Source organism: Monodon monoceros, unplaced genomic scaffold, assembly GCF_005190385.1.
Source record: "Monodon monoceros isolate NGI ecotype Baffin Bay Population unplaced genomic scaffold, NGI_Narwhal_1 Super_Scaffold_3, whole genome shotgun sequence".
Lineage (NCBI taxonomy): Eukaryota > Metazoa > Chordata > Mammalia > Artiodactyla > Monodontidae > Monodon > Monodon monoceros.
The window spans coordinates 77,525,456-77,552,973 of NW_021703780.1; the positions used below are offsets into that span (position 1 = coordinate 77,525,456).

Consider the following 27,518-nt stretch of genomic DNA (forward strand, 5'->3'; position numbering starts at 1 on the left):
TATTTGACCATGGAAACTTAAAGAGCTCAGTGAGCTTGAGTTATGGACACTCCTGTGGACCCTGCAGCTCCTTCAGACAAAGAAAGCGAAGGGGAGAACTGGGAAGGGAGTGGGTAGGGTGTGTGAGGACTCTGCCCTGAATGAGCTGAATGACCTTGGGCAAGTCACTTCTCTTTTCTGTTTCCTATCTATAAAACTGGGGAAGGGACGGTTAAGTTCCTCATCTCTGAGGACCCCATGTTTCCATGGAAACACTCTGGGGGCCACTGATTCCACAAGGCAAAGTAGAAGAACAGAAAATGAGATGAGAACAAAATATTAAAAGGGAGTAAAGTTGACAATGAGAGAAGAAAGGAAAAAACTTATGTAAGGATAACATGAGACTCAGATATAGTACAGGGGTTACATCATACGTAAGTGACTGAACACCATTTTTTGTATGGATTAAAAAAATCAGGTTTGTATCTAAAACTTTTTGTAACCAAAGCCTTAACATACTACCTTTTTTTTTTTAGATGGACACCAGGTGCAAAAGGTTGCAATAATCATATTCCTAGTTGCTGGGACATTGTTATCGTTGGGTTGTACAAGCAGCAGATTTTGTTTGGTTATTAACCAATAAGTAGGAGCCATTATAACCAACTCAGAATGTGGATTTGGATGTATCTCAGGTGGCATCACAGTGCCTTAAAGGGGTCAATACAGGCTGGGAAAAGCCTTGTACCCAAGTAGTGAGCACAGTAAGTCTTCCTGTATTTCCGTAATTTTAAGATGTTCCACCAGCTTAATAACGGCCTTCCAGTGCCACCCCAAAAGAAAGAGGAAGAGAGATAAAGAGAGAGAGAGAGAGAGAGAAAAGAAATGTTACCTCACATTAAATGTACCCAGAAACTGAAAAGCACATTGGGATTTAAAAAACATTAAAATGAGAAGAAGTATGTCTTAAAATCGAGGCAATAATGATAGCTATGTCCTTCGTGTCAGTATTACGCTATAAGGTAAGTCTGCACAACTTTCAACAGTAAAGTTGAACCTCCTGCCTCAAAAAAGTATTATGCATGCTGAAATATGCTACATTAACTTATGTTCTAAACAATGGTGACTGAGCCTACAGCCCAAATCTTGCCCATGTCTGCCCCAAGACAGAAGGACGGATCGGGGCGTTACTTGCCTTTCCAGGCTCACACTCGGTCCCATCAGCCCAGGGCGTGTGCTGAGTCCGGCAGCCTTTGTGCGCTCCATCCACGTTATTGCACCAGAGCCGTCTACACTGCATCTGCGCAATTCAGTTGAATGACAATTCAGTGATGATGTGATTAGACGATATCAAGCAAGGCAATGGCTGCTTTCAACTAACATTTTGCCAATGATGCAGAGCGTGGGTTAGAAAGGGATTTTTTTCTTGGTATGATAAGTGATAAAATATTTCAACGGATAGAGAGAGCAGCCCAGGAGACACATTTCTATGCCCGGGAGGACTTGCCGGGGTGTCAAAGGGGAACTACTGTGCAACAGAAACATACGAGATGTCATCTGGTCCTAGTAACATCTCCCCATATTACAGATAAGGAAACTGAGCCTGGCAAAGAGTAAAGTATCACACTGGAAATATGTGATGTGAGTTTAGGTTTGCAATGAGCTGCGACTGGAGAGTGGGTTTTGAGTTGCGTTGTGATTAGAGTTAACGTTTGGCTTGATACTAAAACTGGTGTTTTTTCCTACTATGCATATATTATCACGATCATATTATGACTCTTTTCTAGGGCTTTCAGGGGCTGTCAGAGGAAAGAAGGGACAAAATATCATGAAATATTTCAGGTATATAAAAAGTATGAACAATAACATAATGGATACCCGTGTGTCCACCACCCGAACAAAGAAAGACTTCACAGGCTCAGCGGAATGCCATGCACACTCATTCTCAATCCCAATCCCTTCCCCTTCTTCCCACAGGTAACTACTGTCCTAGTGATGCTCACCATCTCATCATTCCCACTGCTTTTACTACAAATGTATAAATATCTATCAATAATATACAGCATTTCAGCTTTAAACAAACAATGCTGTTAGATATTTCAGAATATATGGATACATCCTACAACTTCCTGTTTTCCCCCTCTACACACTATGTTTTTTGAGTTATCCAAGTTGACATATTTAGCTCTATTTCAGGCATAGTTTTTAAAGATAATTTTTCCCCTGATGATGAAAATAAACAATATTCATAGTAGAAAAATTCAGAAGCTACTATTTTTTAATAGAAAAAGAGCTTTAAATGATCCAGTCTTTCCTGAAGCTTTTTTCCCCCTTTTACATTGAGAACATACTCTGTAAAATAATTGTTTATCCTGTTATTTTAATTTAAAACTATAGCTAGAGCATGTTCCCTTGTAGAGTTACTTTTCAATTTTTGTATAATATTGCAGTAAATGGAGATACTATAGCTTGCTTAACCTTTCCATTCTTGGGCATATGCATTACTCTGCATGTTTGCTATCATGAGTAACAGAGAAACGAATATAATCATAGATACATTTTACAGAAAAATTTTGTTACTTCCATGGAATCACTGTGCCTGCCAATTTACCATGCTATCTCTGAACCACTCCCAGCAAAATAAACAAACAAATACGCAAAAGAATAGAATGGGGAATCCCAGAGAAGCACAGTTCTGCTGATATGCCTCCTGATAACCACTGGATCAAATCACTGGTCCAAATGTCCATGACACATACATCAAAGTATCACACACTTGCCAGCTGAGCTACCACCAGAAACAGTTTCAAGCCCCAGGTGGTCATAGGCCACAGCTTCGACAAGCTAAACCAGGGAAACAGGTCTGTCTCAGGAATTCCTGAATCTAGAAGATCGCCTATAATAAAAGTCATCTGGACGAGGCAGTGGGAAGAAAAGGAGACAAGGAGGGAAAAGGGCTGAGCTCTGTCATTACGAGCTTTGTAACCTTGTCCCCTCTGAGCCGCACTTACCACTTATAAAATTAAAATGGTAATGGCATCTCCCTTTTGGGCTGAGAGTGAAATGAGAAAGTTCAGGGAAAGCCCACATGCAACACCGAGCACTACTACTGTCTATCGCCATCATCACTATTACTATCATCATTAATAGTCAATGGACCACTCAATGAGCGGTTTATGTTAAGAGTGAGAATCCAATAGAAAACTATGAATTCAAAAAAAGTCCAGAATCCATTTATGAGGGTAGAAACGGCCCCCAGATACTTACCATATACGGGCACACCTGAGAACCTGGTCCAAAAATCAATTCACATTGTTTATTCACGTTGTAAAGGAGGCCTGGCAGTTGGAGAGGCAAAGGATAGGGTCTGGATTCAGGTTCGTTAAGCAGACACTCGCCGTAACCAGTGCTGTGGAAAGCAGAAAAACAAAGATGGTGAGGACAGTGGATAAGATATGACTGTCAAAGGCTCCAGATGACAGTGAAGGCCATTCTGTCATTTTAATGGTACAGAAGATGGTTCCTTTTTTTGTATCTGTTTTATTCATTTCATCCAAACTTGAGTCCAGAAGCTGAAGTTCTATTTTCAGTGCATACTTGTTTGTGGAACCACAGGCTGTGCATACAACATAACCAGGAGGAAATATGTAGCTGTTCCAGAATTTACCACCTTTCGGGGCAATTACCTATTTATTTATTTATTTATTTATTTTGCAGTACGCGAGTCTCTCACTGCTGTGGCCTCTCCCATTGCGGAGCACAGGCTCCGGACGCGCAGGCTCAGCGGCCATGGCTCATGGGCCCAGCCGCTCCGCGGCATATGGGATCTTCCCGGACCGGGGCATGAACCCGTGTCCCCTGCATAGGCAGGCGGACTCTCAACCACTGCGCCACCAGGGAAGCCCACCTATTTATTTTTTGACGTCTTCTCCAATAGAGTAAAGTGTCTTAGGGGTAAAAATAGCGCCTTTTTCACCCAAGCATGGGGCCCTGTCCATAACAACAAGTGTTTAGTAAATATTTGCTGATTTGCTTAGTGTTACAATAAGAAACACTTTAGATCATCTGGTTAAAAAAACCACACATACACTCTCACACACACACACACACACACACACACACACACACAAAACCTCCAGCAACCTGCCAGTTCTTCCATGTTTCTGCAAACACCTCTTCTGGAAAATTCACACCCGGTGAGTTCTGATTAACAAAACCCCCTCTTCCCTGTGGCTGGGGAAACATACACCCAGTGACCTTGGGACAATCACTTGACCTTTTGTACAGCTGGGAGAGAAGAGCAATAAATCTGTTACACAAGGATATTGTATAATGTAACTGGATCCTTGAGCAGCCTGGTGGGAAGCTTAAAAAAAAAAAAACAAGAAAAGAGAGAAGGAGAAAGAGTCAAGGAGATAGAGAAAGAGAGAGACAGAGAGAGAATGTTCTCAATTCGACAATATGGAGGTCTGTGCAATTTTCATCCACCCATGTAACGTTCTTTGGGGGCGTCTCACTTCCCCACCCCTTTCCAACACCGAATTACTAAGTTAGAAGCACATAAATATTTGTGGCCTTCCTTCATCATGTCATCATATTCATGGTTCCTTCCCCAAGACCTGCAGAGATTTCACAGCTTTACCAACAATGAAGCAACATTTACATATTCTTTTTAAGATCCCAACCTTTTCCTTGAGCTCAGTCTGTAATCTTCTAAATTCTGGTGAGGACATGAACTACACAGATGTCAGAGAGTATTTTTCTTTTCCCTCCTCCCAGGAATGTCAACAAAAATAACAACTCAGAAGGAATGCTTGACTCTACATTTTCTTTCCCACAATTAGTTCACTGCATGGAGGCCAGATACTAGCATGAAGGCTGTGCTCAAAGAAAGTTCGACTCTTACTCTAAAAATTCAGTGATGTATTTTCGGCTACATTTTGACCACATCCAGGGGTTGGTGTAGAAGTTCAGCGTTGGGGCCATGACATGCTGGGGACTCTTAACTGCTTCTTCTTTGCACTTATTGTTGTCATCATGAGGCATGTTGAACCTAAGGCCAAGGAGACAATGATATAAAAAAGTCAATAAACACTAAGGGATAGAGCTGTTACAACTGCATTGAGAACGCATCTTAGAGAAAAAATTCAACTGACTACTGCATTACGGATAAGAACCTGAGTCCTGGTGAGCAGAACAAAACCTACTAGAGGATTAAAGGTAGGGAGTAGAATAAAACATACTTCTGACCCAACGGAATACAAAGTGCCTTTAATGTAAAAAAAAAAAAAAAAAAAAAAAAGTGAATTGGGCCACTACTTGGTTTAGCTGTACTTCTTGGAATTGCAGAGGCTCTGCATGTGCTGTAGTTGGTGCTAGAATACAGTAGTTGGAGTTCCTAATAAGCTGTTGAAGGCCAGTTTATAAAGTCAAGAACTTGGCAGGTTATGATAACACTGTACACATAAAGAGTCAGTCAACTGTCAAAAGTTGAAGTCAAAAGCTTCCTAATGAGAGGCTCAGGGTGGGTCTTGGCATCTCTTCTTTGGGTCAGGCTGACAGATGCTAAAACCCTGCAAGTATACCGTCATAGAGACATGCAAAGTTTGTGCACAATAAAACCCATTAAGAAAAACTGCAAGCATGGAAACGAGAGGCACGCCAATCCAGTTGGCTTAACCCAGAGATGGCAAATAGTTTCATGCTTCATGCCAATTACAATTGATTGGTACCAGCTTCCTGAAAATCTGGGCACAAAAGTATTCTTAAACTAATCCAGGTTCTGCCCGAGAAAAGGCTGTGATGGAGTGCCAACATCCTCTTGGGTCTGGGAGGGAACTCGGCAGCGGCATTAACACATATTTGCCATTCTTGGCTTAGAGAGAGGAAGTGGGGAAAAAAATGACAGGAAGCATTTCTCAATCCAGAAACATCAGTTCTATGACCCACATGCCTTTCTCAGTAAGATAATTATCCATTGGGTAACAAGCTCACAGGGGCTGTCCTCTGGATGACTATTCCGAATCACAAAATTGATGTATGTGATTAATTTGGCATTTAGGGAGGAATTCCCTTCACTAGTTCACCTTGAGTTACAAAAACAAGGGAGTCAGAAAGAAGTGTGTAGACTTGCTTCATATAAAAATAAAAGCTGGAATAAAAGTCTGTGAAGTCCATACCAGTAATTTCTCATGTCTGATTTCCTTTTTCTTTTAAAAATTTGGCCCCCTCTATAATTGCCAGATGGGAAATGTAAGACGGGAAAACTCCAACTGTCTTGGTTGAGCTTAATAGTAATAAACACTTAAGAGGCTATTTTCTTAAAGGAATGACTGCCCAGGTTTCCAAATCCCAGCTGCAGAGTCAGTGTAATACCTCCATCAACAAACCTAACACAAGCAAAGTTTTCAAATCTTCCTTGTTTGTTTCTCTCTGGTGCAAAGGAGCTAGTGTTTATTCCCCACGCCACCATGACTTGATAAAATACAGTTTATTTCACCGTGTAAACAGAAAACTTTTTTTTTTCATTCAAATGTTAGGCACGTTTGCTCATAGCAGGGGTGGTATAACAACTATTCATTGAGCACTTACTAAAAAATAATTACCAAGACTTTTTTAGCATTCACAATGCTCCAGCTGGTGTGTTAAATGCATTCGATGCTTTATTTCATTTAATTTTACTTGATTTCATTTAATTTAAAATTATTTTATTTATTAATTTTATTTGACCCAATGAATAGTGTGCTATTACTATCCACATTTTACAGAAAAGGGAACTGAGTTGTAGAGAGGTTTAACTATCAATATTTGATCAAGGTCACATGGTTACTAAGGGAGCTGGGATTGGAGTCTACTTCAGACTGATTCTAAAACCTCCTGTTTGGGAATACATACAAACTACATTCTCTCCTATGAGGCAAGTTGCGGAAGATTTGTCAGAAACACTGTGTAAGGATTTCTGTATTCAGTAGAGACTCAATTACCTCTCGAATTCTTCCTGATTCTTAGATTCTGGGTGTCTATGAAGCTGGTAAGAGAAGCCAGGAGCTATTTGTGAACATACAATGACGCTCAACAGATACAAGGTCAGTTGCTTTTTCCTCCCAACAGCTCTTGGGTTTTGTATTATCAGAAAGTCATGACTGTAACAACTTAACATTTAATTTTGAAAAAGTTCATTAGAAAATCTGCTACAGAGTACGGTAGCAAATTTTTTTAAAAAAGGATTTTTACTTTTCTTAAAATATGAACAAAGCTATCTCAAAGAGACAAGGCGCCAAAAGAAAAATAATTCATTAACAGGCTAGCAGTATACTTTCTGTTTAAGCCACAACTCACATCATTCACCAATTATTTCATTTCTTGCTTCCTGACACTATTGAGATGAGGGGTATATGTATTGTTTCCATCTTATAGGAAGGGAAACAGCATATATTTTCCTCAAGTCAAAGGGAATGTTAGAACAATTCCATCCAGAACTTGGGTATCTGGCTGCCTGCTGACTCTGCCTTAGAACTGGTGCTCCAACATCATATGCTCCTACGCCAGCATGAGCTACTACGCTTTGGGTAGTTTAATATCTCTAAGTCAAACACAGGGACACAATGGTATCTACCTTGTGGGGATTATAAAGATTAAGGGAAATAACGTAAATGAAAGCTCCTAGAACAATGTCAACAACATGGTTTTTGCAGGGGGAGATGTTTGTTAACTGTGAATTGAGGCTTCTCTATAGCTTAAAATATTTTGGTTTTGCTACTCAAAATTCCTACTTTCCTTAAAATGTCAATTTTATAAACTGGCTATCTAAAAGGGGTTTATAAACTCTTTTGGGGAAAGGAATTAACAGGAAATTAATTATATTTCTTTGAACAGTATATTCTTGTTAGCCATATTTTGGGGGGAAATGTTAATCTGTTAATCACACAGGGACTTCCCTGGTGGTGCAGAGGTTAAAAATCTGCCTGCCAATGCAGGGGACACAGGTTCGATCCCTGGCCCGGGAAGATCCCAAAAGCTGTGGAGCAACTAAGCCTGTGCACCACAACTTCTGAGCCTGCGCTCTACAACCCGCGTGCTGCAATTACTGAGCCCGCGTGCTGCAAGTGCTGAAGCCCGCACACCCAGAGCCCTGCTCCACAGCAAGAGAAGCCACTGCAGTGAGAAGCCCGCGCACCGCAACAAAGAGTAGCCCCCGCTCTCCGCAACTAGAGAAAGCCCGCGCGTAGCAACGAAGACCCAAAGCAGCCAGAAAAAAAAAAATCACACAAACTCTTGCCCTTTGAATACATTTCTCTCTCTGTAACTTTCCCCATTCCATTCTCTGGGGGCCACCCTATTCCTCACTGTGAAATCTACACCTCCTATTTATATGTCTCACATAATTTACCAGATTTCTTGTAGAACAAACAAATGAAAATCCCCCAAAGATTCTGTTAAAATAAGTTTGGGGAAACTGAGTTAAACGAAATCAACACTTCAATATAGGACTTGTCAGAGCCTTTACTTCATGCCATTTGGCCTTGGCATTCCAAGCATGGCTAGACTAGGAAAAATTTTTTTAAATCACTGGATTACAAAACTATTTTTCGCCCATGGACCATTCTCTTGGAATCAGTGTTAGAGCCCTGTACTTTGGGAAATGCTGGTGAAATGAATAGTTTTCAAACCTAGTTCCAAGAAATCCTTGAGTTTCATGAAGATGTTTCAGAAATCAAAGGACAGAGAGGCAGCTGACTAAGGAGGACTCTGATCTGCCACAAGGGCTTAACTGAAAGTCATGCCTCTTTTATTCTCTAAATATTGGGCATCTGACGATATTTCCTTTGGAGAAAAAAAAAGGGGTGTGCTCTTAAAATATGCTGGAAAATATATGCATTATATGTGGAGTTGGATTAGAGATACCTCTATATATGCATCTTGCTTTACGCCTATTATACTACACTGCACATAAAGTGCCTTAAAAAAACATTTGGTGCATGAAAAAGCTTGCTTAATAGATGATGTTATCTCTAAATAAAGTTAACATCTGACATGCAGATTGATACACAGCTGTATTATACTAAGGATATCTTTTGAGAAAATTATTTCAAAAGGATATAGTATGAGTAATTTAATCATTCTAGAAAGAAAAGAAGGCAGATTAAAAACCAGAATAATTTTGAATAAATTTATACTCTTTTGCCCCATGTTCTAACCAGGCTCTGGCTCTAAAGAACAAAAAGGAAAAGCCAATTTCACAACGACCAGACACTTAGTGAACATAATTAGGAAATAGTTTCATCTCTGTATCTTTGTTCATTTTTTCCCCTAAAAGAGGGATAGCTCTGTTCCAGAGGCTAATATCTAAAGGACAACCCTAGATATAACTAAAATCAGGAATGATCTGGGTTTGGGAAAATCGTGTGGGCCACAGCAATGTTGGAGGATCCTACTAAACAAAGATGCTGTGTCAGGTAAGTTCTCTGGGCTGATATACCCTCTGCTTCAGTGGAAGGGGTAGAAAGCCCCCCTTTTTTCCACTTTGCAGTAGGAAAGGAGCATATTAGACCTCGCCTAGAAAACTTGTACAGTTAAACCAAAGAGATGCATGAGCTATGGCTGAAGAGGGTGCACTGTATTTATTTAGCTTCCCAAAGTCAAAGTAATTTCTGCCAGCTACATTCCAAGCTTTTCAACCCTGCAAACTCAACTATGATTCAAGAAGCGTCTTACACCCTCTAAAGTCAAGTGAATGCTCACTGATGTGAAGGAACAGAAGTTTTAGGTTACTACAAATTAAATGAAAATATGGAGAAGAAACGTACACATGGCCCAGTTCATGGGCTATTGTAAAAGCTGTACTCAATCCACTATCTTCACTGATAGAGCAGCTTCTGTAGGGATCACAAATGGTTCCCAGTTCAGCCAGACCTATTAGAAGGGAAAAAAAAAAAAACCCACAAGGATTTACTTTAAAAAGCATTTGTGGCTTGGAAGAAAAACATGTCATAAACTGTTGTAGCCAGAGAGGATACGCACAGTGGACTCACCTAAGGTATCACATTTGTCATGAGCTCTGCAGATATCCTGTCTGAAAGCAAAGCAGACTTAGGGTCTTGACACCAAAGAGTAAATGTCAATACAAGCAAACACTTTAGAATCTTCCAGGTATTCACAACATCACCACTTTAGGGGGGTCGGGGGGGAGGGTATTGGTTTTACAAAAAGCAGACTAACAGAGTCAGGGATCTGTAACTCAAAAAAGTTTAGGAATCACTGGTTTACAGATTAAAAGCTACATTGAGAGGTCTCCTTCTGCCACAGGGGTAGCCAAGGGCAAGTGAAAACCTTTCCGTCCAGAATTTTTCCTCATACCTTGAAGCAAGTGATTCTAGTTTCTGAAGAACATTCTGAGAAGGCTCTAAATGCCTTTCATTTAAGTTGATCTAAGAGCAAGTGTTTGTGACCATATCAAAGGTGACTGATGGGAGACACACTAGGCCAGCAGACCTCTTTGCTGCCCTGCACAGCATTTTAAATATTTTTGAGCTAGAAGCTACCATTTAAAAATTGGGAGATTTCACATTTTCCAAAAAAAGTATCCTTATTTCTGGTTTCTTACAGAGTCACAAAAGCTGGCACCATTGGACTTATATCCTGCATGGTAACGAGCTCAATGGGAATGGCAGCTGCCCGCTCTATACAGGTGTTTACTTTCAGACCTGCCTAACACATTTATTGCCTACTTGGCGGCGATGGGTTACTGGTTCTCAACCAGGGGTTATTCTGCCCTCCTCCACCACACACCCTCAGACGGCATGTGGCAACGTCTGGACAACACTTTTGGTTGTTACAGTTAAGATGGGGGAGAGTTACCGGTAGGTAGTAGGCAGAGACCAAGGATGCTGCTAAACATCCTGCAGGGCACAGGGCAGTCCCCACAGCATAGAATTATCTGATCCAAAATGTCAATAGTGCTGAGGTTGAAAAACCCTGGGCTAGGGGCTGGCTACCAGGAATATATGACCTCATCCCATCAACGTGACCAGAAACTAAACGACTGGAGGAAAAGACATCCATATACCTCGTTACAAGAACTGCTGTATCATGCTGGATTCCACCTGGATGGTTCTTTGAATGCTGCCACTGGCAAAAGTTTTTTAATGTTGTCTGGGCATTAAAAGATATGGAAGGTCCTTCCTAAATACAGAAAAGAATTATGGTTGGTCCGTTGCACCAATACCAATTAGATATGCCATTTCGGATACAGAGAGAAGAAAGAAGAAAAAAACTTTATTACCTGTTCATTATGAATCACAACTAAGTTCACAATTACAATATTAATTAAATTTCCAATACTTGGGTCTTTATAGATAGAGGCTACCTGCAACCGAGATAAATTTTTCAAAGTTAATTGTGAACTCCGTGTAAGCAATAAGCAATTCACTTCTTATGCTGGGCTCCACCTCTTTTTATGGTTCATGCAACATATGCATTTTGGAGCTGTGAATTTTCATTCAGTCAACAAACATTTCTTAAAAGTCTCTTTGTAAAATTCATAGACGGCAGCTTTAGACAGTAATGAATGCAAACAACTTTAAATTTCAAGGTGTTTTCCAAGGAAACTGCATTGCCACGTAACTTAGCAGTCCTTTGTGCCAAAACACTGGATATTAACTTTTGATCAAGCTTTTTCATCCCAGTTGAAGCTGGATTGCCATTTATGGACTCTCACATGGACCACATACTTGCTAATACTGCTGTTGTACCAACCATTTGTGTTCTCCACAACTGGTAACCTGTTTGTTTTTTTTTTTTGGTTTGTTTTCATTATTATTGTTAATTACGAGAGCTAACATCCATTGAATGCTTACTGTGGACTAGATCCTTGCTGAAAACTGCACAGCAACATTCTGGGCTAAGTGTGACTATAATCTTTGCTCAACAAATGAGGAAACTGAGGCTCAGAGAAGTTAAGCAACTTGTCCAAGACTAAACAGCCAGCAGTGCGTAGCAGAGCCAAAATTCTCAGCCAAGGTCCATTTGACACTGAGGCCATGCTTGTCGTGAAAATCCTTAACAGGTCTGAATATATGGGTTAGAAATGGAGTTGAGTCTATGCAAGGCCTGACTAGGTTTTCCTTTCCCTCCTCCAGGACAGGAGAGGGCTGGGGCACATGGGACTGAGCTTGAGGAAGGGGGGTGAGGGAGAGTGGGGAGGGGAGGCAGGTGGGGTAAGGGTTGGGGAACACAGTGGGGGGTGGTTCACAGCAGTGCAGGGAAACACAAAGAGAACCACAGGCCACGGAGAAGGAAGGAGTAATTTTAAGTCAGTGATCCCCAACGGCTGCTTTTCATATTCATTGGGGGAATTTAATACAAGCAGATTCCCATTCAAATAAACTAGAATCAATCTATTAATAGGAAGGCTCTGCTGAGGCTTAAAATGAAGGCAGAGCACATGGGCTATTACGGAACAATCTCCAGTGTTTCAAGAAAACAGCAATATGTAACACCGTGCATGAGAATGCGCCATCTCTGAAAAAGAAAAAAGTGTAGCCATACATATGTGCTTAAGAAATGTCCAGAGTTGCCTTGTCCAACATGGCAGCCACTTGTCACGTGACCACTGAGCACTTGAAATGGGGCTTGTCCGAATTGAGATGTGTTCTGAGTGTGAAACACATACTGGGTTTTAAAGACTTAGTACGGAGAAAAGTTAGTCTCGTTAATAATTCTGTAAATGATAACATTTAGATATAAAACAAAATACATGATTAAAATTAATTTTACCTGTTTCTTTTATGTCTGTGTGCGGCTAACAGAAAATTTTAAATTACATGTATCTATATTTTTAAAAAATTACGTGTGTGGCTTGCATTATATTTCTATTGGGCAGTGCTGGTTAGAAAGACGGGCAAATAAACTTGTCACAGTGGCTGCCTCTGGGAAGGGGCCTGGGAGCCTGGGTGGGGAAAGGCACTTCAGCTTTCTCACTAGTCTTTGGATCTGCTTGATCTGTTTTTCAATCATGCAAATTTATTACTTTTTCAATTCAAAATGCGAGTAGAAAAATTCAAAATGGGAGAGATTCCTAAGACTCACCCTAGAGCTACTTAATTAGAATCCTGGGGAGAGGGATAGAGACATTTTCCAAAGCTCCACCAGTGCTTCTGATTCACAACCAGCATCCACAAGTCTTACTGGCGACCCACACCTGGCTGTGCAAATTCACGTGTCAAAGGGCACTGGTTTTGGGAAGTGGACAAGCTGAAGGTCACATGCAGTCCCTAAGCCACTATACTGGCTTTACATGACCATGGGCAAGCAACCCAACTCCTTTGAGGCTCAGTTTTCTTATCAACAAAATGAGAATGACAATTTACCTAGCAGAGTTGCCAGGAGGATTAGAAATGATGCCTTTTAAGTAAGAAGCACACTGTCTAACACAGAATAAACACTCGCTATTGATGCCCATTATTGTCATTGTCTAATCTTATATTCTCTTCAGTCACTTGCCTGAATCGTTGAAATGCCAGCCCCGAATGGTTCTCCAAAGCACTGGGTGGAAACCCATTCCCCAATGGCACATTTAGGGACATCATAAATCACCTCCTTTTGAATGTACTTACAATTGACATTAAAGTTAAAATATAGTGTTGAAGGTTTGCTCCGTGGTATAAAACCATTCTGTTGTCTGCCACCACCATCACTTCTACAAACCGTGGATAGGATAAAAAACGTTTTGTTCTCCTGTGGGTCCTCTTTTCCCTTGTGCTGTCCGTCTTGTCACCATAGGCAGAAAGGGCCCTTTTGGTTAAGCTGCTTTTTAATACTGCCACGTCATCAGCCAGGCGGCTCCTCTCTCCCCATTTTCTCGTCCTCGTTTTCCTCTTGTCCTTACTGTGACTATTTTTGTGTTCTGTAACAAATCAGATGGCATGCATTACATTTTGAGCCACATCTATTTCATATTAAGAATTTAATTTGACACGTCTTAAAATGATGCCTCTGTCGTCAAATTACACACAAAATCAAGTTCTACACGCTGTGGGATCTCCGGGTGAAACCATCTGCGCTCTCATCTAAATGACTAAGGACTTGAAAGTAGCTTTTCTGGAAGCTTCCACAAATGCTCACTTAAGGTCACTTAAGGTGTTAGGAAATTAGGCCTGAGTTTAGGGGAAACAATTGCTTATTCTTTTCATTCAGTAACAAAAGTCTGGCTGGGGTTTAAGTGGTTTGTATTCATTGTTCTTTGCCATACATGGAGTAAGGGCCAACAGCACAGCTATAGAGCTCTAGAGAATGGAAATGGACATGGTTCATGTACACCACTTTTCATATTCAATGAGATACAGTATAAAGGGGCCTAAGAGGCGGGCAAGCTAATAGACAGTACAAAGGAACTACAGAAAATGAATGACAAGGTATTATTCTCTTACCGTATTCAATCACTGTAATGCATGAAATGTAAGAACAGAACCACTGCTGTTCAGTGCTTCCAAATTTTTAATTAATTTGTTTCAGGGCTCAGTTGAGGAAGTAGATTCCACTCAGGGAGTATGAATAGGTAGTTGGGACTGTGATATATAATGCCAGATGAGGTCTCCTCATTTCTGATTCTAGCCAAGGTACCCCTTGTATTCTACACAAGCTTGCAGCTCACAGTGTGGTCCGTGGACCAGCAGCATTGGCAACTCCTGGAAGCTTGTTAAGAATATAGACTCACCGGCCCCACCCTAGACCTGATACATCAGAATCCACGTTTTAACAAAGATCTCTAGGTGACTCATATTCATGTTAAAGTTCGGACAAGCACTAGTCTCCAACTTGGTTTGAAGCTCCTGTTGCTGGTGAAAATATTCCATTTCAGAGCCATCAACCACAGAATAAACAGAATGAGCATAAAAGTTCCTGCTAAAATATGCCTTGAGTAAAAACAGAATTTAATCAGTTATCTTGCCTATCAAATCATAAATGTGTTTCAGAGTTTTAATGACAATAGTTTGTAGGCCAAACAGGCAACAGAATTGCACAACTAAGAAATATGCTTTCCTAAGACACAAGAAATAGAATTTATTACACCAGTAATAACAACAAAAAAGTTATAAACTCTGAGTGGTTTCATATTTGAAGGGCTCAAATATTTAACCATTATAACCTGTTGCTAAAACAATCAATTTAGGCCAGGATGTGTATTCTGGTCAAGTTGAGTGTTTTAGTGGTTGTTAAAATAGTGAAATCAGTCCAAATTGTCAAACAAGTTATATGTGGTGCAGCTATAGATAACATGACTAGCCCTAAGCCTGGTACGCAGTAGGGTTCAACATAAGACTATTTTTCTTCCAGTCTCTCTTTCAAGAGTATTCATATATGTATACCCATGCCATATAGGTACCTGGGCTGTCATTCCATTTTTAAATCACTAGTGATTACAGAATGGATACTAGACAAGCACCTACTTCATGCCAGATATTGAACTAGGCTCTTTTACATAAGTTATCTCATAATTCTTCTCAGGCTGAGAAAATTACCTCTATTTTACAGATGAGGAAAATAAGTCTCAAAGAGATTGAGCAACTCGTCCAATGTCACATACAGGATGTGGTGGTATCTGGAATCAGGCATGGATTTGATCAACACCCTGAACAGTGCTCTTTCTATCAGGCAAAACTGCTCAAGAGCTAAGGACTGAAATGGGCTCATGGTTTGGTTGACCGTTTCTAAACTGAGCCTGAACTGGAAAAAAGACAGTGCCTGGTGGATATTTTCACAAACACTAGCTTTTTACAACAGGTGTATGGAAGCCACGTTGAAAACTGGATTTTTTAAAATACATTAAAATGTGTTACTTATTTTGTGAAATAATACCCTTCATGTCTTTCGTAAATATTTTAATATAATTTATTATAATCAGTAAAGTTTCAAAGGTTTTAAAGTCTCTGTTGTTTTTCTATTCTCCATTTCATTATTTCTGCTCTAACCTTTATTCTTAGTTTTCTCTTCTTTTTCAAGTGTCTTAAAGTGGAAGCTTACATTATTGACTTGAGATCTTCTTTCTTAATAGAGGCATTTAAGACATAGCTATAAATTTCCCTCTAAGCCATGCTTTAGCTGCAACCCATAACTTTTGACATGTTGTCTCTTCATTTTCATTTATCTCAAAGTATTTTCCAACTTCTCCTTTGGTTATTCAGGAGTGTGCTATTTACTTTCCAAATATATTTGAGTTTCCCATTTCTCTGTTATTGATTTCCAATTTCATTTTACTGTAGTCAGAGGAGATACTCTGCATTACTTCTATGCTTTTACATTTACTGATATTTGTTTTATGGCCTAGCATATGGTTTAGTCTGGAGAATGTTCCATGTGTTCTTCAGAAGAATTTGTGCTCTGCTGTTGTTATATAGAGTGTTCTACAGATATCTGTTAGGTATAGTTGGTTTACAATGTTGTTCAAGTTTTCTATTTATTGGTTAATCTTCTGCTTAGCTTTCTATCCACTACTGAAAGTAGCGTATTGAAAGTTTCCATCTATTACTGTTGATTTTTTAATTTCTCCCTTCATTTCTGTCCGTTTTTGCCTCACGTATTTTGGTGCTCTGATATGAGATGCGTATTTGTTTACAACTGCTAAGTATTCCTGTGAAATGACCCTTTATCACTATAAAACATTTTGATAAACTTTATCAATAAAGTGAAGTAACCCAGTCAAAAAAGACCACATATTATATGATTCCAGTTGTATGAAATGTCCAGAATAGGCAAATCTATAAAGACAGACGTAGATTAGTTGCTTAGGACTGGAGGTGGAGTGGGGACATGGGGGGAGGCATTGATAGCTAATGGGTTCAGGGTTTCTTTTTCAAGTTATAAAAAGGTTCTAATATCGACTGTGATGATGGTTGCACATAGCTGTGAATACACCAAAAAACCACTGGACACTTTAAATGGATGAATGGTATGGCATGTGAATTATATCTTAATAAAGCTGTTAAAAAAAGAAAATACGTCACTTAGTTTGTGAAAAGCAGATAATCTTTACTTATTGTCTTCCATAAATATTTTGACTTATCAGGTTAATTTAGAGAAAAGCATAACCACAGTGAGAAAAACACTGAGGAAACATTATATAGAAGTCACTCTTTGGACCATTCAGGGGAATCATCTCATCAGAGGGGACTTGGGCATGGGAAAACCTGAGGATAAATCAAGGCACTAATTGGAAAAAAGGTACACTTATTTACGTAGCAAAGTTGAAGAAGTTAAGGAATTAATCACTGAAAGAGATTTCTGACAGAGAACAGTGGTAACAGAGAAAAACCCATGTAAATTCTAATATACCTGGAAGACATTTCATTCACAGCTAATCTGTGTGTCAAAGAAACAATTCAGTATGCTTTACATGGTATAAAAATGCAGGAATAAAATTACTTCTTCAGAATCAAAAGCAACATCTTCTAATACATACTTCCCAGTCTTTTAACCATCTGACCTTTTATCCTAATGAGTTAGAATAATATTTATTGACCTAATTAGCCCAACTAATTTCTACCTCATTAACCATTTTAGCAAGCAGTTTTGAATTTGGCATTACAAAGAGTAAGAGCTTTAAAGATTCAAATATTCGCTGTGACTACAAATGCAGGAACATTTTTACTGACGATGGAAAAAACAGACACTATGACTGGTATATCTACTCAACTCTCTGGCCTCTGAATAGAAATTGTTAATATCAGACAACAATTTCTACCAAGGGACACACATTGTTAGGATAAAAAGAAAGTCATTCACATTTCTCTTTAGTGACCTTTTAGCATAATGGAACTGAGACTAGTATTTGAAATTTGCAAGGTCACTTTGCTAATAGTTTTATCAAAATGAGCTACATAATGAAATTTCACCCTTATAGAAAGCACAGTATGAATGGTCTATGTACTTTTGCTCTTCATGTCACCCACAGACAGCTTTATGTTTGTTATTACTTTTTATTGAGATATAATTTATATACCATAAAACTCATACTTTCGAAGTATACAATTCAGTGGTTTTTGGTGTATTTATAGAGTTGTGTAATCATTTCTATTATCTAATTTTAGGATATTTTTATTGCCCCCAAAAGAGACCCATCAGCCATCACTCCCCATTCCCCCTTTGCCCCCCATCTTTCAGTAGGTGAGTCTCTGGCAATCACTAACCTATGTTTTATATCTATGGATTCTCATTTCATACAAATGGAGTCATACAATATGTTGCTTTTTGTGTGTGGCTTCTTTCACTTAGCATAATGTTTTCTAGGTCCATCCATGTTGTAGCATGTGTCAGGACTCTATTACTTTTTATTGCCATGTAATATTTTACTCTAGAAATATACCACATTTTGTTTATTCATTCATCAATTGGTGGACGTTTGGGTTCAACAACTCAGCTGAATAATGTTGCTACAAACATGCATGTACAAGTTTTGGTGTGGCCACGTTTACATTGCTCTTAGGTATTGCTGGGTTGTATGGTAAGGCTATGTTTAACATTTTGAGCAACTGCTGGATTGCTTTCCATAGTGGCTGTACCATTTTCATGCCTCTTCTTGAAGTTCAAATACGACATTTAGAAAGGAAATCATTTTTTCATGGTTTTTCTTGAAGGATTCCTCAAAATTAATCATGTTCACTAAACTAAATAGCTTATGAGCAACCTGGCCTAGTTCAAATCTTAAAGTAGCATGTTGAACCAAAGAAGATATACAGATGGTACATAAGTGCATGAAAATTTGCACCATGTCATATATCAAGAAAATACAGATAAAACAGCCATGATATACCAAAATCCAGAATGCTAACAACAACGAATGCTGATGAGGATTTGGAGCAAAAGGAACTCTCATTCATTGCTGGTGGGAATGCAAAACGGTACAAGTCACTTTGGAAGACAGTTTGGATGTTTCTTACAAAACTGAACATACTCTTAATATACGATCCAGCAATCGTGCTCCTTGGTATTCACCCAAAGGAGCTAAAAATTTATATCTACTCAAAAAACTGTACTTGGGGTGTTTATGGCAGCTTTATTCATAATTGCTAAAACTTGGAAGCAACCAGTATGTCCTTCAGTAGGTGAGTGGGTAAATAAACTGTGGCATATCCATACAGTGGACTATTACTTAGCGCTAAAAAGAAATGAGCTATTAAGCCATGAAAAGACTTGGAGGAATCTTAAATGCATATTACTAAATGAAAGAAGTCAATCTGAAAAGGCTACATACTGTATGATTCCAATTATATGACATTCTGGAAAAGGCAAAACTATGGAGAGAGTAAAAGATCAGCGGTTGCCAGGGGTTGGGGCAACAGAGGAATGTATAGGTAGAGCACTCAGAGGATTTTTAGGGCAGTGAAAATACTGTGTATGATAGCATAATGATGGATACTTGTCATTATGTGTGCGTTCATATCCACAGAAGGTACAACACCTAGAGGGAATTGTAATGTAAACTATGGACTCTAAGCGACAGAGGTGCATCAGTGTAGGCTCGTCACCTGTAATAAATGTATCCCCTGATGAGGGATGCTGCTGGTGGGGAGGCTCTGCATGTGCGGGGGCAGGGGATATATGGGAAATCTCTGTACCTTCCTCTCGATTTTTCTATGAACGTTAACACTGCTCTAAGAAAACCCAGACAATTTAAAAAAAGTAGCACGTGATATCTCCAAGAATCAAATGCACATTTGTATTCAGAGAAAAGTAAAATATTTTGCCATCGGAACCCTCACATGTGCCTGTGAACAAATGTCGGCACGTTAAGAAGCTCTAACTTGCAGTTGTGTGCTTTCTAATGCCAAGTCAAAGGCACTATAGTTATAATGCTTTATTCCAAGAACACGACTTAATGTTGACTTTTACAATTGTTTCGGCCTTGAGAACTACGAAGGGGAACGGTGATGCTTACACTACTACTAACAGCCACTGTTCCAAGATCTTGTGCTCTGAAGAAAGCGAGCTTCAAGGTCTATTTGACCTTGGGCAAATAACGGACTTTTTCTCACCCTCATTTCTTCCACTTATAAAGCTGAGTAAGAACAGTACCTCTTCCAAGGAGTTGTTTTGAGAAACAACTCGAGATCATGCATATAAAGTATGCAGCACACAGGAAGCAACCAATAAATTTTTTTTTCTATTTTTTACCAGTTATAAAGTCATGTAGTGAGTTAGAACTAAAAGGAACCATTTAAGGGAGAGAGACTATTCTTCTGAAAAACAATTTTCTGGCTTAAAATCATTTTAAAGACAAGCTGTTTTACACCCTTAAATGACCTTTTTACTTCTATTAGTAAATGGCCAATTACGTCTCTTGGCCTCAGTTTCCGGACCTCTTAAATGGGTATATAAATAGGTGTTTCCACCTTACGCCTATTTTGAGAATTAAATAAGAAAGTGTGTAGAAAATGCCTTGTAAATTATAAACTGAATTTTAAAATATTATTTTTTGCACCTATTTTGTGCAAGGCACTTGGCTAAGTTGAAATAAACAACAGCAACAACAAAACAGAAGCAAAACTTGGGGCCGATCTTTAAAAAGAAAGTATCATGAAAATTTAAGATGGTATCAATATTAAAAAACCTGACAGCTAAAAACTTAAACAACTTTTGCTTATTTACTGATAAGAATGTTTTAAATGAGCTTCATTTCACATTACCATGCAACAAAATGCATACAACATTACTAAATAACTGGAATTATTTTAGAAAATAACATCCGGGCCTGGTTACTCTGCAGTTACTCATTGAGTGTTTCCTACCCACTGGGGTTGCGCTAAGGAGATCCGCATGTTAACTTTAACCGTTGGGAAGTTAATTATTGCTCTCTATGTTTATAAGGTTTATCAAAATTTAACTGAATTTTCCTTAAGGCACTGAGCCACCTTGTGACCTCACGGTCTAAGTGGGCAGGGGAACCACAGCACAGGACCAAAGGGAAGACTGGCGAGCAAGGATTTTAGCAAGTCCCCTTTCTGCTCCTCCAGGACTTGACAGCCAGAAGGAAGTGGACAGGGAGTTGGTAGTGGTTTCACACTTGGATTCTGGAGCCAGACCAGCCCTGGTTCACGTTCCTGCCCTAGCGCTGCTGTAGCTGCCCTTTCTTGGGCAATTTCCTATCTTAAAGGCTCAGTTTTCTCATCTGTAAAATGAGGATACTAACAGCACATACTTTAAAGGGTAACTGTGAGAGTTAAAAGAGATAACACGTAAAATGCCCGTGGCACAGAGCACGGTGCACAGGAAAGATCCATTAAATATTTAATGCGATAAGGATTTTTAGTTGTTATTGCTTTACCAGTAGTATGCAAAACAGCCCCTCCTTATGAATTAGAATGTTGACGTCAGGGTTTCTCAAACAAAACCATTCTATTTTTGAAAGAATCTTCTAAAGAAAAGGAGAGAGGGAGGGGAGGAAGGAAGGAAAGTCATAAAGACCAGCCCCTGTTCCCTCGGAACTTCCAATCTAGGTTAAGAGGCACATGCAGATTGACGTGGGAAGACCTAGTCAGAGATGTAATTAGATGGAAAGAAATGCCACAAATACTTCTGCTTTTCAACTGGCTCCAAAGGCCAATAACATACAGGAAACAAAACATGTAAGCTGATGGCAGCTCCTGGCCCTCTGTTCTAGTCCCATCTAAGATCTGCCCTCAAAGAGTTACTCAATGAAGCCTTCAAACGGGGACCCCATGGGATGAGAATCACAGTCTACTGGGATCAGAGGAAGATGGGTAAACAAGCACAATATGGGGGTGGGTGGGAAGAGATAAAACATAAAAATGAAAATAGCCATAAAACCAATGAATGTTCTAGTAAAGAACAATGTGTTTCCAGAAACCGGGTGGGGAAGGAACTAAGGGAAGGAATTCTTCTGTGTATATAAAGGTCTAAAGCATATGAATGAAAATCACCAAGGTTTAATTTTTTTTAGCGGTCCTCCATTTGATAGTCTGTAAAACAAAAGTGAATCCCTAGATACTCAGGAGAGTCACGTCCCCAAACCCATTTCTCTGGACAAACTGTTAGCTTTTGGGGGGGGAGGGGGAAGTGGCATGCCCAGCATCTAACACTGCTCCACGGACAACACCGTTGGGACATGGGTGCAAAGGGCAGTGGCGGGAGAGATTTCCTTTTTGGCTGGGCAGGACCTTTATAGACAGTGTTTCCCCAGGAATGGTTTACAGAATGTTTGTCCCAGAAGATATTTCCAAAAACAAATCAAGTGGGTTTGCAAAATGCTTTACACAGCATTCACATCTGGGACTTTCTGCACACACATTAGCATTTTAAGAGCCCTGAGAAGTCTTGCAGGAAAGAAACCAGTCTACATTTTGTTCATCCGTGGAATTGGGAAACTTATGGGATCTTGGCCAATTTATGAGGGGATTGAAAAGTCCCTGGAAATAGAACAAGATGAAGAGGAGTGTGTTGATGGGTTTTCCTTTCAGGGACGGAAGGAGATGCCACTGGGAGAAAACAATTGAGAAGCTTCTTGTAGTTCAAGGGGCTGTGATGGGTGACAGGTGGCGGGTAGTGGGAGGCGTGTTTGAGGGTCATCACACCACCTTCCAATGGGTGGGTGCCTCCACCTACCTGCGGAGGTAAATTTGCTGACTCAGGTGTGCAAGCTGGGACACTTGCCCCAAAGGCCCTGCCGCACGCTCCCTGATTCAACATCCTGCAGCTCCTTCAACTGCATGCCGTAACTGCTGTGACGATGTGACGATGATACTGTTACGATAATACTGGCTAACATTTGTTCTACACTTTCCTCTGTGCCAGGCACTCTTCGAAGAACTTTACATGGATTAACCTGATTATTCTTCGCAGCGACTATTAGAATAATGGACAGGGACTATTATCTCCATTTCATAAATGAGGAAACTGAGGCACCCTTGAAATAACTTGAGAAATTATTTAAAGCACATCTATTTGAAACAGTATAAAATGCTGAACATACCTGGGCCTGTATTTTACTGCGAAATTGTTTGGTTTTGCTATTAATAGCCTACAAAATACCCCTCAGGAAATGTTGGTTTTGACTCATTCCATCTCTTAGCAGTAAGGGGAGATGGGCTCCTTCTGCCCAGCGGGATCCCAGCTGCCCACAATCACCCCGCACTGTCTGCAGCCTGCTTTTGATGGCTGCTTCACAGGCCCCTTTGTGACGTGGCTTGGGATCTTCCAGACCAGCACTCTCCAGGAGGAATAGAATGTGAGCCCCACATGGAAGCAAGAATTTCTAGTAGCCAAATTTTAAAAAGTCCAAAGAAACAGATGAAACTAATTTTAAGGATATATTCTATTTACCCTAATACATGCAAAATATTATCCTTTCAACATGCAGCACCAGCCCCATTTCTAGGGCTCGGGAGCCACATGGGGCTACTGGCTGTGGTACAGGGCGGTGCATTCAGGAGGCAGTATGATGTGCTGATAAGAGTTTCAGAGTCAGGGAGATCTGTGTTCAAATCCCAGCATCTGTGCATTCAATCTGTGGGACCTTGGCCAGGTCACTGAAGCCCAGTTTCCTCATCTGTGAAATGGACATAATAATGGTTCTTCCTTAATAGGGTGGTGGGAAGGGCTAAGTGACTTAATACACGGAAAGTGCTGAAATAGGGCCTGGTGCAGAGTAAGCGCTCTAGGGGTATTGGCTGTGGCAAATCATTACTAAAGATGAACAGCCTTTTTATGCTGGAATCAAGGGGCTCCGGCTATCTGCCATTTCACTGCAGCTCTTGGGTGGCCCTGGGATGCCTATGGCGGGTCTAGGTATCACTCCCGTATCAGAGATTAAAGAGCACTTGGGCTAGAGCCCTTTAAAAAGGCTTCTAACCAATTCTTAGGGAGTATATCTCCCACATTCCTTTGATACACAAGTCTCCCAGTTTACAGGCAACTGAGGACGAGTTCACACACCAGGCCTGCAGTAGAAACCCTTCTTCATCCTGATGTCCCTGTTCTGGCCACCATGATCGTGAGTGGTTGCAGGGACACACTGTACTCTGACCACAGGCTGAACTCACCAGGGACCCTCCCAACCACAGGCCAACATCTTGCAGCACCCTGGCCCAGCTCAGATATTTAGCTGCTATACATTCAGCTCTGGCTCTGACAACTTACTCCCTTAAGCGAATTAAAAGCCTAATATCTTTCTCTAAAGTCTTGATATAACTTCTTAACTAGTTTATAACGTCTCACTAGTTTATTCTTAATTATCCTTATACTTAAAATAAACCCAGTAGCACTCCCAAAACCTCATTTGAATTGCCCTTTTAAACATACCCCTTCCAGGCACCATCCATGGACAGCTTTTCCTTGACTTACAGCCTGGAAAGAACACAGGACCGGGAACGAAGAGGTCTGTGTTCACGGCTCACTTTTCCATGCGTTTTAGCTCTAAGATTACAAATTCCTTCAGAATTCTGACCCTCGATCCTCTTATATACAGAGACAGGGACTAGAAGTTCTCTATAGTTCCTTCCAGTATTGAAAAATGATGAGTTCTTATATTTTACGAGTGAAAAATGCCAAAAAATGAAGTCCTACGATTCAAAAATGGCAAAACCCAACAGTCTCGTCTCTTGGCCACTTAGACAGGGTATCAAAGAAATAACCAAACGGTACGCAGGGTGGGCAGGTAAAAGGAGACAGAATAACTGCAATGGAGAAAGACCAACAGAAAAGAAGTGAGGTATGGCTGATGTTAAAAAATATCAAGGAAGGTTTCATATATGTGTCTCCAGTACTCATTGCAGTGTTTATTTTGGACCTGCTAAAATGGGTAATAGTTTCTGAAAACGATTTCTATACCCTAATTTGACTTGTTACAGTGGAATAGCATCAAATGTGAGGATTAGGAAAAAAGGCTTAAAAGGAAAAAAACTAACACATAACCAAAGTTACCTTTGGAAAACCATTACACTGCCCACAAAGCACAGCACAGGAACACTGGGGAATAATAGAGTCATATCTCCCATTCTTATTCCCCCAAGAATGTGGTCCATCCAGGGCTGGGTCTTGCACTACTAACTTCTATGTGTATCTCTGTCTCACTGTCCTTTGGTTTTCTCTCCTGTGTGCATACATGTGCAAAAGGACATAGCTGCATTCTTAGGAACTGACGGCTTCCTTTGTAACTATTCTCATCCATAAGCCAAGAGGAACCCGTTCCTATCATTAACTACACGGGCTTGAAATTGAAAGTTGTGTTTCCAGATATCAACCAGAAATAAAAACAACACTATCCCTTTCTGTTGGCACAGACAATGGCGTTGAATAACCAGACCTAAGTAAGTCTTTCCTAGTCCCTTTCTCTGTACCTGTGTCTTGGACAAACACTAAACTTCACTCTCTACTATGCTTTCCTGCAGTGTCATCCAGCATGAAATCCACCAGGCATGAAATGTTTGCAATAAAAAAAAGAAACCATGTATGAAATAAGTGTCTGCAAGTGAAGAGAATGAAAAGACAAGCCGCAGTCTGGGAGAAAGTGTTTGCAAACTACATGTTTGATAAAGGGCTTATATCAGAATACAGTATAAAGTACTCTCAAACTTCAATAATACGAAAACAAACATTCCAATTTTTTAAAAATTGGAACAGATTTGAACAGGCACTTCACCAAAGAAAATACACGGACGGCAAATAAGCACATCATTAGTCATTAGGGAAACATAAATTAAAACTGCTACGAGATACCACTACGCATCTATTAGAATGGCTAAAATAAAAAAATAAAACCAAACGAACAAAATATTGGCAATACCAAGGGCCGGCAAAGATGCAGTAGACCTTTTATACCCTGCTGCTGGGACTACAAAATGGTACGGTCACTTTGAAAAGGAGACAGGCAGTTTCTTATAAAGTTAAACATAACCCAGATATCTCACTTCTAGGTATTTACCCAACTGAAAACGTATGTTCACCCCAAAATCTGCATGCAAATGTTTACAGTGGTTTTATTTGTAATTGCCAAAACTTTATCCCTCGACTGGGTAAACAAATTGTGGTCTCCCCATACAATGGAACACTGTTCAGCAATAAAAAGGGATGAATTACTGATACAAGCAACAGTGTGGATGAACCTCAAATGCACCATGCTTAATGATTCTATCTGTATGACATTCTGGAGAAAGCCAAACTACGGAGACAGAAAATGGGGGCTGCCGCAAAGCACAGCAGGAATCATTCTCCATCTTGACTGTGATCATCGTTACCTGACTGTATGCCAAAACTTGCAGAATTATACACGAGAAAAGACGACTGTTTCTGCATGTAAATTACACCTTAATAGAAAAAAATGGAAGAAAATACTAGAAAATATTAATGGAAAATAAAAAGATTTGTAAAATATTAAAAAAAAAAAAACCTTAGCAGAAAAATTCTGAGGTCCAGCACATGAACGTGAACTTTTTCCACACACCACAGGCTAAGTGCATTCTCAACACGCCACTCTAATTCCAATGTCACGTGAGAGATGAGGAATCAATAAAAAATGAACATTTGCCCCTTGTTTAATCTTACTCCCTCTCAGAGTCCACCACCCACATGAATACACCACCACATCTTGCATTTCTTCCTGCTCCTTTTTTGTGATATGCGGAACACTTCGTACTTATTAGTGAGCTGCAGTTGTACGGAATGTCCATGCAGAAGTCTCGGCCAGACACGAGCAGACTTTGGTTACCTGTAAATAGCTACAATAATGATCCTATAATAATCTGATTATCACAAAGAACCTAACTTTGGCAGATGCAAATTTAAAAATGTAAACCTCCAATTACATCTCAATAAAACTGAAAGGAACAAAAAATTTAAACCTCAATTATATGAGTAAATAGCACATTATTAAATGAATGGGTTTAGATGAAAAGAATGCTCCTATGAAGAGAACCGAGAGATTCTCCAATGTCTTACTTCAAAAACCTGCTCAGGTGAAGGTCTGAAAGCCCTCAGATTAACTCCAAGTACCTCCTGCCACTGGCAGCCTGTACGTCTGATGGCAGCCCTCTGTCCTAGCTAGCCTTCTGCCATTTCTTACATCCCTTCCTTAGAGGACATGCATCTGTTTCAGGAGGTTACTGGGAAGATGAACAAACTAGCAAGTATCTGTCTGACCCTTTTCCTTGGGGCAGTGAATGGGTTTTTGAAGCAAGGAAAATAAACCACCCAGATTTGATGACAGGTGACAGGGAAAGCCCCTGATTTGGGATCAAGGTGAAGCAGGCCACCCTCGGGCCATCTGTGGATCCAGAATCTTATCAAAAGGCTCGTGGGAGGGGACAGGAAAGCACATCATACATCGTGCAGATTAATTTCACATCCAAACCTAACTTGACGTTTTACATTCCCAACTGCAAACTGGCTCTTCTGGGCTTCAAAACACAGGTGAGTGAAATTCTTCAATGGTAGCTAAGGTAGGCTCAGTGAATATTGTAAAAAAAAAAAAAAAAAAAAAGAAGGCTATCAAGGTACTCCAGACAAAGAGTCAAAAACCAACCTAACACACCGCCTTT

The 27,518-nt window shown here is 40.0% G+C and overlaps 1 protein-coding gene across 6 annotated transcripts in view; it reads right to left on the reverse strand.

The window, feature by feature from the left end:
* ADAMTS9 (ADAM metallopeptidase with thrombospondin type 1 motif 9) overlaps nucleotides 1-27,518 on the reverse strand; it is a 220,343-nt gene that overhangs the window by 178,866 nt on the left and 13,959 nt on the right. For all 6 annotated transcript variants that reach the window (XR_003796732.1, XM_029243139.1, XM_029243140.1 and 3 more), the window contains exons 4-11: nucleotides 13,590-13,879; nucleotides 11,258-11,341; nucleotides 11,042-11,157; nucleotides 10,008-10,048; nucleotides 9,783-9,888; nucleotides 4,883-5,029; nucleotides 3,244-3,385; nucleotides 1,172-1,276 (exon numbers count right to left, since the gene is read on the reverse strand). Coding sequence is in view for 5 of the 6 variants with exons in the window: in XM_029243139.1 (XP_029098972.1) it covers nucleotides 1,172-1,276; nucleotides 3,244-3,385; nucleotides 4,883-5,029; nucleotides 9,783-9,888; nucleotides 10,008-10,048; nucleotides 11,042-11,157; nucleotides 11,258-11,341; nucleotides 13,590-13,879 (1,031 nt within the window). In the remaining variant the exon portion in view is untranslated. The remainder of the gene's footprint in view (nucleotides 1-1,171; nucleotides 1,277-3,243; nucleotides 3,386-4,882; nucleotides 5,030-9,782; nucleotides 9,889-10,007; nucleotides 10,049-11,041; nucleotides 11,158-11,257; nucleotides 11,342-13,589; nucleotides 13,880-27,518) is intronic.